Source organism: Falco peregrinus, chromosome 2 (assembly GCF_023634155.1).
Source record: "Falco peregrinus isolate bFalPer1 chromosome 2, bFalPer1.pri, whole genome shotgun sequence".
NCBI lineage: Eukaryota > Metazoa > Chordata > Aves > Falconiformes > Falconidae > Falco > Falco peregrinus.
In genome coordinates, this window is record NC_073722.1 from 122828057 (window position 1) to 122846535 (window position 18479).

General features: G+C 43.1%; 2 protein-coding genes across 3 annotated transcripts in view; one reads left to right on the forward strand and one right to left on the reverse strand.

The window, feature by feature from the left end:
* The window catches only part of RHBDL3 (rhomboid like 3), a 73164-nt gene extending 62299 nt beyond the window's left edge, over positions 1 to 10865 (forward strand). The window contains exons 9-10 of the mRNA XM_055794172.1: positions 1949 to 2009; positions 2734 to 10865. Coding sequence (XP_055650147.1) covers positions 1949 to 2009; positions 2734 to 3005 — 333 coding nt within the window. The 3' untranslated portion in view covers positions 3006 to 10865. The remainder of the gene's footprint in view (positions 1 to 1948; positions 2010 to 2733) is intronic.
* A 137-nt stretch (positions 10866 to 11002) lies between these two features.
* C2H17orf75 (chromosome 2 C17orf75 homolog) lies at positions 11003 to 18405 on the reverse strand. Of its 2 annotated transcripts, XM_055794173.1 has the most exons (10): positions 17368 to 18405; positions 17019 to 17111; positions 16258 to 16383; positions 15701 to 15838; positions 15458 to 15515; positions 14680 to 14799; positions 14003 to 14067; positions 13746 to 13882; positions 13100 to 13203; positions 11003 to 12493 (listed from the first exon to the last, which is right to left on the reverse strand). In XM_055794173.1, the coding sequence occupies exons 1-10, from the start codon at positions 17499 to 17501 to the stop codon at positions 12284 to 12286; spliced, it is 1185 nt and encodes a 394-aa protein (XP_055650148.1). In that variant the 5' UTR covers positions 17502 to 18405; the 3' UTR covers positions 11003 to 12283. The 2 variants fall into 2 exon arrangements, with proteins under 2 accessions (XP_055650148.1, XP_055650149.1); XM_055794174.1 differs by lacking the exon at positions 17019 to 17111.
* Positions 18406 to 18479: the final 74 nt, after the last annotated feature.

The following is an 18479-nucleotide window of genomic DNA, read 5'->3' on the forward strand; positions in this document are numbered from 1 at the left end:
GGGAATAAAGGGGCTACCTCTATACCACAGGGTGTATGTGGTATATATAGGTGTATATATGGGAAAATGCCTCCCTGTATACAGTCACTTTCAGTATGATTTGTCTTCCCTGCCGTTGGGCCAACAGAAGCAGGAGAGAGTTTCCTCTGTCTTGCAGGGTGGTAATGCAGACACAGGGTTTCTTCACACAGGGATTCACAGGGTCAGAGGGGGACACTGGAGGAAATTTTGGTTTGCTTTAGAAAAGGAAGAGGCTCTGGCAGATGTGTGTGGAGTGTCTTCATCAGTTACCCTCCCAGACTTCTTAAAACATTTTACTACTCATTGCTCTTAGCATCTATATTTCTCCAATATCTGCTGTCTCTCTTCTTGTCTGAAATTACTACCTTTTCCATTCTGGTGGAGGTTTTATCCTTTTCTTTCCCTCTCTTCTCTCTCTGCTCAATTAGTATCTAGATGTGATGCTTCCACATGCTGAAAGACATGTTGGCTGTTTGCTGGTAAAGCACAGAGTCTTGCACAGCTGCTTTGAATGTGCTGGGAAGAGGAGGGACTGTTGTGGGGAGGGTCCAGAGGAAATGAAAACATTCCTGCTTGTACAAATAAATACTATTGGAAATAAATACATAAAATAACCAACAGGGGGAAGCAATAAAGCACATCACCCTAAGGAAAAGCGTGAGGGGAGGAATTCAAAACAGCTACATAGAAATTAAAACTGAAGGAAGCAGCACAGTATTAATCGAGTTCAGAGCCTTCTGACTGGGTTAGGTGTCTCTGTGGAGAGAGAAAATTAGTTGCTTATTGTGTAGAGATTGCATTTTTGCAGTCACAGAAGGGATTTACAGACAGATCCCACATATAACTTGAGTATATGTAATATGTATTGCAGAATATTTCTTCAGCAGGCTGGAAAGATACTGGGTGCCATTAAAGATAGGTTGAAGAGTTTACAAGCATTTTTTTATTACTTCAGTGTGATGAACAGGGAGTTCTTCACAAGACGCTTGGCTAGCTTGGTATCTCATACTGCTTTCAACAGGCAAAATTTCATTTAGTCACCTAATAATAATGTTGTCATACATCTGAGTTCCCCAGAACATGATCTCTTTTTCTGCTTGGAAATTTTGTGCAAGTGGAAAAGGAGGAATTTAAACATTTCTCCCAGGATTTCTGACTATCATTCAGAGATTCTTATTCCACTATATGGATTAATGACCAAGCCTGAAGACAGAGGAGTCCAAATCCAGGCTTTCTTACGCACTGTTTCCTTGGTATGCTTTTATTGAGATCTTTATTATCTGTGTGTGCTCTGCCAAGCAGTTCTGAGTTGCAGAATTTCAGGGAGCCCAAGGTAACAGGCAGTAGTGCTGGAAAAGCACAGTAGGGCTTGAATGCACTGAAAAATTACCTGACAGGTGACAGTGTTTGGCCTCCAAGTGAACCATGATGAGCTCTGTGATGTTAACCAGAATGCTGCTTGTGTTGAATGCTAGGTACTAGTTAAGATACTTCTGTTTGATGTGGCCTAATACAACAGGGTTTTGCAGGGTAGGTAAATTCACATATTTTCAGAAGTCAGAATTTGAGGTGAAACATCATACTAACATGTTACAAATTAGTCTATCTGAAGAACGGAGGACGGCAAGGCCAGCCAAGGACCACACCACACCAGCTGGGGCTCAGGCAAGGAAAGTCAGTAAGACTGCCAGGCAAGTCTGTAACTTGAACATGTCTGCAATATGTCCTTTATGGTTATGTCCTCTGGGATTGACAGATCTGGGTTTGGTGTGGTGAGTGGAGCGTTCGCAGCCAGGTGGCAAAGGCAACGAAAGGGGCTTGTTGCAAGGAATGGTTGTCCTTGATGCTCTTCCAGCATAGACCTGAATCTAAAATCCCTCCAGGTTTGCATGCAGCATCACTTTGTTTTTCTTGTCTCTTTTTCCAGAACTGGTCAGGAATGAAGTGCCAATTCAAACTGCTGCGCATGGCTGTTGCCTTGATCTGTAGTAAGTATGATGCACACACAATCCTGTTTTGTTTGTCCTTTTCATAAGAGTTTGTGCTGATTCAGAGAGTTTTGTCTTTGCAGCAGGTTTGGTAGGAACTTGCAGCTGGACCTTCTGGCAGCAGACACCACATTGCTGTCAAATGCAGATTTTGGCTTTCAACGCAGGCATTTGTAAATGGTGATTTGTTGTTAGCCAGCATCTGTAGCTTGTGGCGTTTGTGAAGATCTGTGACTTAAATGTCTTTGAATTCACAAACAAGCAGTGCTTCTGTAATGATAATACGTAGGTTTCCCAGAGCAATTCCTATCTGGGATGGCAATGGTTTTATACACATATTAATGAATTATCTTCCAGCCATATCCCTAGGGTGGTGTGATAAAGGAAACTAAGCCATGTATTTATCACAGACAATTGTCTTCAAAGTGTAACGCTTTTTTAAAAATTTATTTTTATTTTATGGGTTTGGTATAAATTTTGGTAGAATATTCCCCCATCTACCTACACTCCCATGAACTAGACCACTTACCAACCACTGTGAAGACCTCACCTCATGTCTGTGCACCACAACCCTCACATAGCCGCAGCTTCCCAGCTTCCCTGTGCTCACCATACAAGGCAGTTTTTCCCTCTCGATTTTTTCAGGGATGCAGCGCTGCCTGCAAGATGGACTTAAGAAGGGGTAGACCTAGGCAATTAATTTACTTTTCCTTCTTTGTTCCAGTGAGCTTTGAATTTGGAAGAGCTGTGTGGCTGCGATTTCACCCCTCTGCTTACCCACCATGCCCACACCCCAGCTTCATGGCTCACCTTGGAGGGGTGATGGTTGGAATCACCCTTGGTGTCATCATCCTGAGGAACTATGAGCAGAGACTCCAAGATCAGACTTTATGGTGGATCTTCCTTTCTATTTATGTCATTTTTGTCTTGTTTGCCATCTTCTGGAACATTTTTGCCTACAGCCTGTTGGATCTAAAGCTACCTCCCCCTCCTTGAAAACACAGGACAGAAAACGCAAGAGTGGAAGTCGGTCAGCTATGTTAAACGAATGAAGATGGAGGATCTATTTTTATATTTAACTTAGGGGAGGATGATTCCTTTGAACAAAAGTGTATGCTGGAGGAGATGCTTAGAGATCTCATGAAAGAATGGGCTGATCAGTTTGTTCACAAATCTAGCAGGTACTGTAATACTGGCTGGCCTGGACCCTGCAGTTTCGCCACTGCCAGGGCTCCCACTGGGCAGCTTGTACCTGGGCACTTATCACTTGGTTTGTTAGCACACATCAATATTTTATATGAAATATTTATATTTTCCAGGTCAGTGCTGGAATTATGGCCAGTTGTTGAACAAATGTCCTCAATGTTACTGAACACTGAAAGGGAAAAAGAGCAGATATTTACTAATTAGAGACTCGCATGGTACTCAACAGGCAGCTTGGGTTTGGTTTCTATGGACACACCTGACTGTTCAGCCATACCAGTGCCACTGTTTAATTACTTGAATGGTTCCTAAGATATTTTAGCCTACAGTGAAACCTGTCTTATGCACCTTTCAAAGCAATCAGCAGAACTTGATCACCCGAAGTGATGGAGACTGGTCTTCAACTTACAGGTCAAATGTTTTGCACTATAAACCTTGGGAATCTTAGAGCGTTGTGGACACCCAGCCAGAGGTGACTCTTACTGTGCATGTTTCACTTGATTTTAATTAATCTACACACACACCCCTCAAGCCTGCTGTGGCTAGAGATTGTGGCTGGGCTTTCTTTTTGGAGGGATGGAGAAAAGGAGGGCAAGTGTTCAACTGTGTTTATCAGCTGACAATCAGGTGCTGTTTTCTTCTTACTCGATTTCTGGCCACATTGATCTAACACCTGGCCTGCAATGAGCTCCTAGCAAGGTTGTCAACTCTTCCAGCAGGTTCTTACTAGAAAAGTAGGACCAGGATCACCTGTAGCAGCATAGGGGTAGTACTATCTAGTCTTTACAGCCATACAGTACATTTGGGGCCAAATCTGTCCACTGAAGTCAGTGGAGTTAAATCAGGTTGTATGTAGCACTGTTTTTCCATTGAAGTGGAAAGAGTGTTACTGTGTTACAGTGATCATTGTGAAACTTGATAAAACTGGTTTTAAAGTGTCTGCTAATTCAAGGATGCCTCTTCCAGAGGCAGTGGATGTTCAGGGGCTCCAAGCAACGGTTAGTTGCAATGATGCCTTTTTCTTTAGCATTGGCCAAGTCCAGGGTTCAGCAATCTGTAAATTGTAGTACAGTCCATACAGTTGTCTGTGTGGACCTGGGGACCAGAGTAGAACTTCTGTAGCACAAGCAGTGCTTATAGGTACTCTTCTCTGTAAGGTGCTTATGTTATTTTGCCTCTCACTTTAGAGAGGTGCCAAACTACAGTTCAGGAATGTGGATGCCCTCCTTTTCTCTCCCCTTTACCCAGCTAGTTTGATGGCCTGGATAAAGCAGCCCTAGGAGTCTCTTACAGATTAGCTGCTCTCTTCCTTTTTTCTATTTGCATACTGGTGCCCAGGCACCAGCCACCACAGCCTTCCACAGCACATCTCACAGGCACTGTAGCAGTTGTGTTTGCTCTGTAGCAAAATGTCTCTGTATTGTAGGCTTTATTCTCTCAGCTGTGTAATTGGTGCTGCCAGGTGATACCACAAACTAGTAGGAGTCTGTCTTTCTAGAGGGGACATTCGCAAGTGCTTATCAGGTGCCCCCTTCTTTGCCTCTTAGGGGAAAAATCTCTCTGGTGTGGAACGGTGAAGTTCTGCTCCCAGAGCAGAACTAGTGCTATGCACTAGTAAAACTCCTGTTGCCTAGGGGAAGGGGAGTGGGGGAGAAAATAAATGTTTCTACAGCCTAGAATAAGCCTTACCTGCAAAAGAAACAATTTTTGCCACCTTTGTGCACAGGGATGGGATCTCTGAGGGCAACTGCACCCTCCTTGTTCTGCATGGCTAGTATAGTGCTCATGGGCCCTCGGGTCAAGGGACAAGAGGAAGGGATAAAGGTCAGAGTGCTGTTCATTTTGGAGAAGGGGATGGGTTCCCTGTGCCATTTTACCTCTGCACTTTGGGTCCTAATCAAAGCAGTCATGAGAATTTATATGCATCCTTTCAGGTGCTGGTCCAGTGAGTTTCGTAGCTGTGGAGATCATCTCCCTGGGGAGCAGCAGGCAAGCAGGAGAGCAGGGAGCTGGGAAAACACTGACAGAAGCATGGTTAACATGTAAGGAGGACATTCCTTTCCTCAACTATTGCTAAGCCTTTCTGATTACAGATGCCTTTAAAACAGAGGTGAGCAGAAATGGGAGTTCCCCTGAAGTTTTAGGAAAACTTGGAATATTTTGGTAGAAAATTTCAATCGCAACAAAGCCCAGATTATTTTGCCTATAATTTAACATGGGATAGTATATATTGCATTTTATTTTTTGATTTCTCAACTGAAAGCTACTTAATGCCCATCAGTTTCTCCTCAGGAGAGGTGCCTGTCAGTGGTGTGCTCTGGGGTGAAGCAGCAAGCTACAAGTTCAAGGGTCACCAGTTTCTTCATCAGCCTGACCCTGGGCAACATATCTTTTGCCTCTGTTCAGGAGCAGAAGGGAGCTGAACAGAGTAGTCCAGGCACTCTTCCATAGTTGAACATAGTTTACATGAACTGGTTGAAAACAGCTCTGAGGTTGAGCTTATGAGTTGTTCTTTTACACATTGTTCATCTTTCTGACTTTCATTGTGTCCCCATGCCCTGTCTGAGCAAGTCCAGAGGAAGCCCTGGGGATCAGAAAGGCCCCATAAAAGCAGTACTAGTTTTATTGTGGGTGAAGAAATTAAACTCTCTCATGTTCCTGCTCATCAGAGCTGAAATCTCTCCCTTTGCATAGAGCAGGCTGTACACAGAGCCTGTTGTCTGCTAAGAATCTGTCAGCTCATGGAGTCAGGAGCAGCACAAAGTGCTTAAGCTTTTATAATTATTTTTTTTAATCACTAAAATTACACTGTGAAAACTTGTTATGTTTTTACAGAGTATCAGGAAATCTAGTTATGCTTTCTAGTGTACCCAGGAGTGCCAGAGTGCTGCAGCACCAGAGAGCTAATAGCAACCAGGCTTTTCTTTTACCTCCAGATGTCCTTGAAGCTGCTGGCTTATGTAGGAGATGTAATATTCTCCATCCTGCTCATTTGTGGTTCCAACTTGTCACAGTCAGCAATGTGTTCCTGAAGGAATTGTCCACTGAGGGACGGTTTTTGGTAATTATTTTGTGTTTTTTTCAGCTGCTGCCAGGATTTTACATCAGTTGGGTAAAATGTGAATCTATTGAACCTCATGGATGTGCAGTGCTAGAGCAAAAGGCAAGGAGTGTTACCAATGTACAGATTTGAACAGTGCACATTAGAGGAAGTTATTTCATGGTTGTGTCCTTGAGTGAGGACACAACACCTGGGAGGAAAAAAGCCATTTCTATGCTGGGCTTAGTAAGTATATTGCAGCACTGGTCCAGTGAGTATGGGTTAGGGAGCAGTAATGCAGACTGGGGAAGCCTGAGGTACTGGTGGTAGAGCTCCTTCAGGGACACTGCGGGCAGCGCAGTGATAGCAGAGGTGGGGTCCGGCTCCAAGCCTCTTGCTGATCCCTCGTCCTGGAAGAGAGATGGGAGAAGTGGCTCAGCCAGCCACGGGGAGGAAGGAGGAGGGGGAGACCAGGTAGATCAAAGCCCATGGGGCTTGCAAACTGCACCTTTTATTCTTAGATGCTTGGAGACCTGTAGAGATTAATTTTACACACATCGGTAATAATATAGGAAGGAGGAGGGGGAGGGTTGTAATGGAGTGATGGGAGAGGAGGTTACCAGAAACAGTCTCCGAGTGAGGTGTAGAGGAGTCATAAAAATGCTGTTGGATTTACTTTTGCTGAGTTCTTAAGACAACATCTCATGTCACTTTTCCCCCATCAGTTGATGAGGAATCTTAGCACTTACGTGGCGTGTTGTGGTTCTTGACTACTCGCTCCTTTAGCAGTAGGAAGTATTTTATCAATGGGGAAGGGGGAGGCCTCATTGTCTGAGGGTTGCTGGATTTGAAATAAAGCTCAGGGATACTGTATCCCAAGACCTTGCTCCTTCTGATGGATTATACTGCCCATGTGTTTTAAATCATATTAGATAGTTTCAATTTGAACTGGGGTGTGAAGGATGGAATCTGACACGTTCAGAGCTGGTACTAAAATAACCGCTATCTGCTGACCTCAGAAGGCAGCTGCTGGTTTGTGCCAATATTTAATCTCACAGGATCGTGGGTAGGACTTTCACACATACTTCAGTGAGTAAAGAGCTCGGAGTCTTTCTGTTTATATAGGCTCAAGCTCAGCTCAGCTGCTTTGGAACCCCCATCCACTGGCTTTGCTCGAAGTGGAACTGGAGAATATGGATGCAGTTCAACACCAGCAACCTCTGGAGGTAAACTGGGATCTAGAGAAGAAAGGCCAGCACCTCTGGGGTTTTAGCCTCTTTGAATATTGCTGCTGTCTGTTTCTTTTATAGTAGTGGCTGCTCTGCAGTGCTCTGTGATACAACTCAAAAACTCCTTCCGCAATCACTGATGCTGAGAGCTGGTTATAAAGGAAAACAGTGCATTTGCAGCATTATAAAGAAAGAATCACGCATAAGACAGAAGCCATGCTTGTTTAAAGGTAAATGTATTTTTAATGTCACCATTAATCTTTGGTTTTTAATTGGAAAAAGCTTTCTAATGAGGTATTTCTGAAATGCCAGTAGTAGTAGTAGTAGTACAGAAAATCTATGTTTCAGGGTACTTTACAACACAGAGCACAAAATATCCCCTAGGCCTGATTTAAGTAGCAAAAGTACCTTAATTTCCAGTGAGCTTAATAGATACGTTAGTCAGTGACTGTCTCCTGACTCCCCCACAGTGTCTGTTTAGTTTGCAAATAAAGCTAGATTTATGCAGCTTTTCTTTTGCTTATACTACTAATGCTAACAACACATCCAAGTGTTAAACACTAAGCACTAAACAATGTAATTTTCTGCCTTAAAATCCTGAACAAATGATACTTTCCCGTTAAGGGCTAGTAAAACAAAATGATATTTGCAAGGTAAGATGCTATGGTACATTTCCAAATATTTTTGTATTGTGTATATTCTGTATATTTTTGTTGTAACAATATTATTTGAGCGCAGAATCCATTAAATTTTTTGTTGGTGTTTTTCTCTCTCTCTCTTTTTTTTTTTTTAAATAAATTGAGCTGTTCTACATTGTATGCCAAAAAACAACCAAGAAAAAACTTCCAAAGACAGTTTTGTAAGTTTGTCTACAGTTAACACAGTACTTAACATAAGAGCAATTGCTTTTGAGCTCTGCAGTGTAATCTTTTAATAGTGGCATTGATAACTCATTTTTATGTCTTTCTAAAAGTGTCTATCTGAAAGATAAAGGGGAGAGTGAACTGCTGCTTTATTTCTCCATGAGATATAACAGGGATGCAGAATCGGGTTGGGACTTGTATTGAAATACAGGTCTTGTCCCACCATTTGATGACTGACGCTTTAGTGCAATAATGACCTCAGAACTGTGGGGAAGCTGATGGCCGAGTACATCATTAGAGCATTTACAATTTGTTATTGGAGTGGAGGGTTGTTCTTTTTTAACATCAGTCTCTACCGAATGTCTTAACATTTCGGAGGAAATACATTCTTGCCTCTTGAATCAGTAGCGGGAACAACATATCCAGGAAGTTCTGCAGCAAACCTCCAACTGATTTAGTTATTTTGAGATAACTAAAATAAAACTCCTTCCATCAATGTGGAAGGGGGAGGCTTATTCTGAAAAATATCTTTGTGGTTTTGTTGGGCAACAACGGGTTAAAGCGTAACTTAAAAGAAATTAAGATGTAACTAGCAGCAGTTCCTGTCAGATGTTACTCCTAAGGGGAAGCAGATCACTGCTGCCATATGTGGGACTTGGCTCTTGCTTGTTTTCTGCACTTAACTGAGCTTTTAGAGACACTTAAATCTCTTCATTCACTAGCTGAGGACTTCCAGCAAGAAGGTAAGGTGGGTTTTGTCGTTTTTTGTCAGTGTTATACAGGCAGTGTTACTGTCTGCTAGCACCGTACATTTTTCTTGCTGGGTAAAATAATTTTAGAAAGGCAAACTGAAGGTCAGAAATACTGCCACTTGCAGCATATCTCTCACAGAGAAGGAGCCAAAAGCTGGCAGCCTTGATCACACAAACTCATGAAACTCATTATAACTTTATTCCTGTAACTCCGATCATATTCTGTATAGTAAGCATTGCTCATAAGTGTCAGAAAGAGAAATACTAGTTTCTCTTTAGTGGCTTATATGCCACTTCTCTTGGGGGTAAAGACGGGGGGAACCCCCAAAGCACAAACTAGACCCTGATCTTTCAGACTGCAGGTCTGTAGCAGTTAAATCTAAACTTGCATTCTTAACACAGGCCTGGGGGATTGTATGTTGGTTGGGTTTGGGGAGTTTTGTTTGTTGTTTCGGTTTGCTGTTTGCTTTTTTCCCCCTGAAGGTTTTTAAATCAGACCCTTAAAACTACAGTAAAAATCTTCCAGGTTTGCAAATTAAGTGCACATCTCAGCATCTTCTGACCTTTTGTATGCTTCATCCTGAGCATTAAATAGCTGACGACTGGAGGAAGTCGTGTCTAATACTCTCCAGGCATTCGTGTAGTTAAACAGCTGCTTCTGCATTATTTATTATGCTTTTGTTTAATTTCCTTTAGTTTTGTTTTTAAAAATAGAATTTATAATGGGAAGACGCCAGTAAAACCTGGAAATTAATGAACTACCAGGGTATATTGCAGTGTGTGTGTGTGTGTGTGTGTACTTGTCAGCATCTTAATAGTTAGGAAACTGAGTGGCAAAGTCACTGCAAAGCCAGCAGAAATGAGATGATGTTAAAACAGAGGCTGCAGAAAGTAAGAAATCATGTTTTTTATAATGCCAGCCATCCTTCGGTGGTGGGAAAATTCAGGAAAAGGAACTTTCACCAGAAGCAGCTGTGACTGAAGCTGTGCAGGTGTAACAGTACAAATTCAGCAGGACTGATACCGAACAACGGGTTACCTTGGAGAGGAGAAGCCCTAACAAGACTAAGCAGAGTTTTACAGTTAAGGTTAAAAATACCAGATTTTGAAGAGTGATTTATGATAACTTACCTAGCAAACAAAACAAGAATCTTAGTTGAAGTGTAGTACAGGTCACAGGATAATAGGATAATTCAGGTTATGAGGGACCTCAGATCTCTAGTCCACCCTTAGCTAAGGGGTAATGCGCGCTGTTCAGTGCTTCAGCCAGTTTATTCTTAAAAACTTCCAGGGATGAAGACTGCGCAAAACAACTGCAGTTGCATCTCAGGAAGTTTATCACCACCGGCACTGCTGTGCCTGGGACTGACCTATTCTGCATGTATTGAGGCCAGCGCACAGAACACCCAGCCCAACTCCTGCCTAGGTGCGGGAACAAGGAACACGCCAGGTTAGGGGGATGACTTCCTATGCTCCTACCGGATCACAGCTACCTCTTCTTCACATCCAACTTCTGTTTTAGTTTATTTTTTTGAGCACTGACCTATTCCCTGCCTCCTGATCAGGCAAAATACTAAACGATCAGTGCTCTAACTTTGTTAAAAAAGTAGAAGAGTGACATAGGGTGACATGTTTAATTGAGTGGTGCCGCTTTGCTCACTCATGAATATCCTGAAGGAAAGTGTTGTTACTCCTTAGAGCTCCTGAAAATGAGAAAATAGAGGGTTTTCTTTCAGATTACTTTTATTTTCTTCTCTGACCTGCCCGTATATGTTACATGTCACCTTGGGTGTCAACGTGACACTTCCTGCACATTACACTAGCAGCTCCCCTGTGTTGTGTGAATAAAGGATTTTAAACAGGAGACATTGAGAACACTTATTTGTAATTTAATGTAGGCACACTATTACAGACTTGAATGTGTTTTATTGTAAACCTTATTATAGGTTCAACACAGTGGTGTCACAGGAAAGCACTCATTTTATCATCACAGTACAGAGCACTGGCAGAACAGTCAGTCAAATTAACTGCATTAGTAAGACGCTGTTAGTGTTTCAGGAAGAGTTGTTCTAACACACCCAGAGTTCGGCATTCAAACACTCTCTGCCGTAAAGGAAAGCAACAGGGAGTTTTGCTTGTATCAGGTTTACAGAAATAGTCCTCCTTTAAGGGTCAATCAGAGGCTCGTAAGTTTTGATTCCAGCTGTAGCCAAAGATTTTCTTCAAGTATTCTGCTGTCTAAATGTCTTATGATATGGGTAAGAACTCATTGCTGAAATATAAGGAAATGTTTTAAAGCCTGAATAATTAACTTGGGAACTTAGTTTACTTCAATTTCTGAAGAAGTTTCTATTAATTTAAAGTTAGTATTTAATCTGTAAAACTTCCAGGTTTAATTCTCCATGACTGAAAACCAGATGATTATTTACAGTTATGCAAAATGGGTACCAGGAACATACAAAGAAGGTCTTGATCACAATGCAAACTAATCAAGAAGGGGGTTCATCAAATAGCCTGGGAATTTACCACATCTGTCCAGTGTACGTACATACATACATACAAACTGATTCCCAAAACTGTTCAGTCTTAAGGCCATTCTGTTTCATACCGATTAACAACTTGTTTTATCTAATAACAGCAGAACAAACTGCCAGTTTGAAAGTAGAATGTGGAAACTAGCTACAGGCTTGTTATCTATGTTCTCTTATATAAACAAATATGATTAATTCATTTACTATGATTTATCCACATGTTTGTGCTTCTTTATATATTAAAACAAAAGTAACCATACCTTAATGATTAGACATAATCATTGTAAAGGTATTTAAAATACTTAAAACACTGAAATGCTTGCCAGGTAAGGGATCTGGTGGTTGGGGGTTTTTGTGTGCAGTGACTGTAAAAACCAAATGGCATGATTTCCTCAGAAAAGGAACAAGTCATTTTGAGAACCTGCTAAGCACTGAAAATTATGCAGGAGTTTGTATGATCTGATATTTACGCATTAAAAAGGCTCACACTGCTTTGTCTAAAAGAGAAAAGGCAGATGAAACTGCAACTCAGGCTTGACTTAGGTAATACTTTTAAATATAAATTAAAAATCCTGCCATAGTGAAACTAAGCTGCACAGAAGAAATTAATGATTTATACAACACTCTCAAATGAGTACAGAAAAATTAAGATAATTTTAAGCCACTGATGTTTCTCTCATGAATTCCTCAAGGACGGTCACTACGTTTCTGGCTTCTGGCATTTCTGCATGTTCTACTTTAACAATCTTCAAAAGGATGTCTCCACTGCCACAGTTCTTTAAAAACATGTAACACTTGAACAAGGCATAGTGGTTCATTTCAGCCTGGCGGATATACCTCTTCAGGTTGTTAATGTCTTGTATAGCCTGGGAAAAGAGTAACAGCGTTTCCTTATCCTTCTACATGGACAGAAAATGTTCTATCAAGTGGAAAAAAAGTGAAGGAAGAATAGTAGGAGAAGCAGAAGCATTCCCTGCAGGGATTTTACATTACTACTCAAGCGTGATGTAAGAATTGAGTACTGTCTTTGATGCATATTACCAGTGCTGCTGTAACAATGCAAAATGTGTGGATACCACAACTTGGTACGTCCAAATTTGAAGCAAGAGTTCTCCTATTACGACAGACCACCTAAGAACTGTTAACTACTGAATGTTACCAATCACGATATTGTGTGTGCGCAGCTCAAATTTACAGTGTTTTAAGAAAAAAAGTGTGCTTTATTTTAAATATGAGAAACTGCCTTTGAAGCACTCACTAAAGCAACGTCTACACTACTTTACATTCTGGTCTTGTCAACTACAGTAAGCCAGTTCTCAACTTAAACTTCATTTTTTTATTTTCATTTTTGATTTGATGATCAAAGTTGATGATATTCAGACATCATAAATAACCCAAAACTTTTCCTTGCTGCAAAAAGAGTATTTGCTCCCTCGTTATTTTGCTTCTCTTTAACATATACGAACACGTACCTTCAATTTAAAGTTTTCCAAAATCTGCCGGAAGAGAAATGGATTTCCACCTTCAGCACCATTCACAAAAGCTTGCATCCAGTCCTCACAGAATCTGTTGCTTGCTGTTCAGGAACACAGAGAAGAGATGAGAAAAGGTAAATGAGCTCAACATAAACATATAGCTGCACTCACCTGGTTTAAACCCCCTCACATAACAACTGATAATAGCATACTTGGGCCAGGATGTAAGTCTTAAGAAAAAAAGAAATAAATGTGGAAAAGAAAGGGAAACACAGCTACAGTGATTACGTGAAATTCTGTCCTGATTGTTGAATTCCATTTGTTAAAAATACACGGGGGAAAAAAACCCACAGCATTTTGCAGCTTCCCTGAGGCATACGAGTTGCTAGTTTCATGGTGTGCAACCTAAATGCACTGTGGATTTTATTATCACAATTTTCAAACCACAGTTCCAGCATGTCTGGTGAAACAAACTACTCTGCTGCCTCATAGGAAAACAGCTGTTCTAGTTTCCAGCTAGAATCCAAACTTCCTAGGCATGAACTTTTGGGCTTCTGAACATCCTCAGCTACCTCTGGTGTCCACAGCTCGGCACTTGATGGATACAAGTAACAGGAAGAAGTATTCACAGCTGTAATCTCACCTGCATTATGCAACTGAGGCTGAGGTCCACTACAGTCTATAATCATTGACTTGTGCTGTTCTTCAGTCATGGCAATACACAAGGAGGTCATTGTGCCTTCCTGAACAAGTCCTTGGAGGCTGGCAGCTGCCAGAAACCTGACACAAAAAGCCCTTGTGAACTGCTTGCTTCTTTACAATTCCTGAACAGCAAGAACAGGAGGCTGTCATACAAAAAAGCCGTTACTCACAGGTTCCTTGGTCTCAAAGTATTTTTACCTGCTGATGTCTTTTTCTGTTCTTTCATCTGCGTTTTTAACTTCTACAGGAGTATAACTCAAAGCCTTAAAACAAACAAAAAAAGAAGGAAAAAGCTGATACAACTTTGCTATTCTGTTGCTATACTGCAGTTACTAGCAATAAATGCATAATGTGGTACTTAAAAAATTGTTCTTTTCAGAGAAAGAGCAGAAGCTAAGGGAATACTCCACATTATAGTCATCACAGCTGGCTTTGTGCTCAGAAGAAATATAGCAGTTATACTCTCTTAGCAATTCCATCCAAAGCCTCCTCAAACTCAGGGACTAGAGCTAGGATTAATTTCTTTCCTGTTTCCAGTGAATTACATGAGGCACATAGGCAATGTAACATCCCTTTTGGTTCAGAGAAATTTTAGCAGGGACAGCTTTCTCATGCTGTTTCTAATTTCTTCATTCTAATTTCAACTTGGACACTACTACGTAATTTAAAATTAGTTAATTATAAAAATTGATAGAAGAAATTGCAACAGGCTTCCTTAGCAATAGAGCAGGGGAAAACTACTTGCCCTGGATTAAGAAAAGTTGTTCTTCATTTACTCCTTGCTGGGAAAGCAAACATCAAACATTTTAAACATGTTGGAATCGCTGAGACGCCTTCTGAAACTTTTTTAGTTATGCAGTTTGAAATACACTTACAGCATGTAACAAGAAGGCAAGTTTCTCCTGGAAGAGCTGTACCACTCTCTGAATAGGGCATATAGCATTCTCAAACCAGCTTCGCAAGTAGGGGTTAACGTAGGTCTCCCAGGGGTTTTGCTGTAACAAGTTGAAACAATAAAACTTTAACTACAAATTACATTTCTATGCAAATAGAAGCCTATTAATAATCTATTCAGCCTAAGATATTTGGATGTCAAAGCCACCACGGTGAACTATGATGATGAATTTGACATTTAAAGCCATGCTTTATCAGCAATGAAGGGCTTCATTTTTTAAGAACAGAACTGTAATATTATGGTGTATACTGAGCAAAGACCATGCAACAGCAGACAGGATGAGGAGACTCAAACCACATAGCTTCCATTAGAAAAACTGTGACAAGAAAACCACGAAAAATCTTTCCTTAATATTCAGAAGTGGTAAGAATCTATGTGGACGTTGATAACTCTCCTGGAGACCATTACTTTTCATTAGTCATTCTCCTCTCTGAATCCAATGGCAAGTAACCTTTAACAGATTTATGACTGGCACAAGAAAGTCCCGTCCCTGCGCCTCCCCTTTTTTTTCTCTTTTGACTTCTATCATTGATAGCACTTTAGACATTCACTGTCACCACAGTAAATCACCTCTCTCACAGTGTTTCACACTGGTACTTAAAACACCTAATGTCTCTATAGACTAAATCTTCCAGATTGTCTTAGTAACTACTTTGCATAAATAGTGATTTTCACCACTTAAAGAAGTTAGGCCTTACCTCCAAATCAAGGTTTATCTTCAGACTTCGAATGTATTTGTCCAGCTCAAGTCTGAAAGTATCTTCTTAAGGAAAATAAGTTGCGTCAGTTAAGACCTGCATTTTTCCCTTTCAGTATATGGCTGTTACCAGCGTTTTCAGTTACTGGAAAGTGTGTACAAACGAGCTGATTTCAAGCAGGAAACATAATTTTTACATCATCTCCATCTCCACACAGATAAAGAAAATTAAAGGTAAGGATATAGTTCCAGACCTTTCTCTGAGCCACCTAAGAAACAAACCACGTATTCTGGAGCATTGATGTCTGATTCCAGTGTTGCCATTTCTAGATTTTCTTGTTGGAAACGACAGTAATAACAACCAACTTTATATTCTGGTATGCTATGCAGAAAAAAAAATATTGTTAAAGATACATCACAATAAGTAAGTGAAAAAAGCAGACACACGTGATTTCTGTAAAGAACTTTCACCGGCTAGCACTGGTGGCTCCTGTGGTCATATATAGAGCTCTTTGACCTTCTTTTTTCCTCTATGGCACGATCACAGTAGTTTAAAAGGAAATAGACACAAACGCATGTAGTATCTTAAATATTGAAACAGTAAACTATTTACTGCAGTATTTTTCACAACACTACCTAGAAAGAGGAAAGTGCCACTGCATAAAGCTGTTACTAACAGCAGCAATAAGGCTGAAAACATGGAATCAGGATTAAACCTAAGCGCAGCAGCAGATGGCAAGATACGCAATGCTGCCAATGTTGCTTACAGTTTCTCATTCACAAATAATTTTAAAAATTTACCTCAGTCCCACTGACACTACATTCCCCATTCCTTCGAACAGGGCTCCTTTAGTAAGACGCTTAGCGATAAAACTGCGCAACTCAGTCTCTGCTTCAGATGGCAAGTTAGTGTCCAGCAAGGAGAGGCTTTCAAAAACAAGAATAAATAGTTAGCAAAAAGTTAAGTGTTACTGTTTTGTTTCTTTGAACAAGCACAGAACCACCTGCTTCTAGATGGGGGCCCACTAGGATCCTTCTCTGGCCTACAACTAAGTTGCTCTGCGACTACTGGCCCATCAGAAATGCACTCCGTGGTTTGCCTGCCAGACCAATGCCTGGAGCTGCGGTGTCAGCTGATGCTGAACTTCTCAGCAGTTACGAACCAGTCACTGCCCCTCTCTGTTCCTGTGTTTCCCCAATTGTAATACAGAACCACAACTCCATTACAGAGCTTGTGGGAAAATGTCCATTTAAAATTGTTTAATAAATTTGATTTACCTACTATCTACATGAAGACTTAAGTCAATACAGGAATGTTAAGTAGCAAAGAAAACAGTTTAATTCACAGATGGTAGTTTAAGACATTATTTGAGCTCTGTAGTTGTGTCCATCCCCTAGGTATTCCAGGAGAAGCACCCGAGGGACTTCAGCATGCTTTCATGGAGGTTTCTGCTTTTAAGGGGCTTCAATATACTTGCTTACTGTTCACCTAACAGCAATATGGTAAAGACTTTAAAGCGAGGTGGTAAGGGCAACGATGCTGTCCCGCAGGTTGGCTTTACCTGAAGTCTTCGCCGGAGGGTGTCTCTGCCCCCGCGCTGCCGGGGCTGCCATCGGCGCTGCCACCCGCGCTGCCCCCCGCCTGCTGCCAGCACCTGAAAGTCAGGCCCTGGCATCACCCGTTCCAGTCTCAGCACACAGCACAGGGAGGGGACCGCAGCAGGGAAAGGTATATGGCCTTAACCGTTTTAAAGCAGGAGCTGGGAATCGGGACGTTATGGGAGGAAAAAACTCTCGGGGGGGGGGGGGGGGGCGGGGAATAAAGCGAATTCCAGCATCTGGGAACTGGCCAGGCCTGGAAAGGGCGCGCACCCCCCGGCCGGCCCCGGCCCCGGCTGGCGGCCCGCTCACCTGCAGCTCCGGTAGCTGTACAGGCTGTGGTAGGTGCTGCCGTGCCGCTCCGGCCGCCGCTCCTCGCCCGCGCCGCCGCCCTCCTCACTGCTCTCCAGCTCCCGCTCGTCGCCGTCCGGCAGCGCCGGCAGCATCGCGCCGCCCGCTCCCCGCCGCCGCCACGGCCTCGCCTCGCCCCGCCGCCCCGGACCCGGCGCTGCCCCCGCCCCGCGGGCAGGGCAGGGCAGGGCGGGCGCAGCGGCAGCTCCTCCCCGGCCCCCGCTGGGTGCAGCCGCCGGCGTGGGCGGGCCGCGCCCGCTGCCCGGCCCCGGGGAGGCGAGCGGGGCGACGGGGCCGCGCTCAGGGGCCCGAGCCGCGCCGGGCACTGCCAGCAGGCCGCGTCCGCAGCCGGGGCGCAGCCGCACGCACCGCGCCGGGGCGGCCTGCGCTGCTGCAGCGCCGCAGTGTAACGCACTGGAGAAAGCAACGTGGAGCTGTGGTAGCGGTGTCGGTACAGGTCACCCTTCAGCAGCTGTTCGCTGACTCGATGGCAGGACCCGCTCAAATCACATTTGACAGGATTAGCTGTGTCACGTTTTTAAAAAGCCTACTCTTGTTTCTGAAATACTTTTTTTCCCCTGTTAAAACAGTACATTTGTTAGCTCAGCCCCGTGACAGGCAGTTCTCGCAGCCCAGCCCCGCGGGTGGGGAGCTGCTCTCCCCACCAACCTGCGGCAGGGCCGCTGCAGGAAGCCTACAGGTCTGGGCACTCCAGAGCCAGAAGTGTATGGAGGCTGACAAGCACCCCAATGGGATGTAACGGGGCGCAGGCACGGGAGGCTCTGCAGGGCAAAGCCAACTTTACAGTGCTCCCGGAGCACCATGCTCCCCCACACCTCAAGGCCTCCCCATCAACGAGCCACCTACATGGACACAGGTGATAACCACCAAAACACTGCGCAGAGCGGCCTGTTGAAGGGATACAGGCCGCTTGCCCCCTCAGCTGTCGTGGGGAAAAAAACCCAATTTCTCCTTCACATTAAACGTGGAGACAAGAAACCCTGCCAGGTGCCTCAGAAACCCCAACCCGCGGTAGCGCCTGAAACAAAATGGCGGCGGCGCGCCACCGCGAG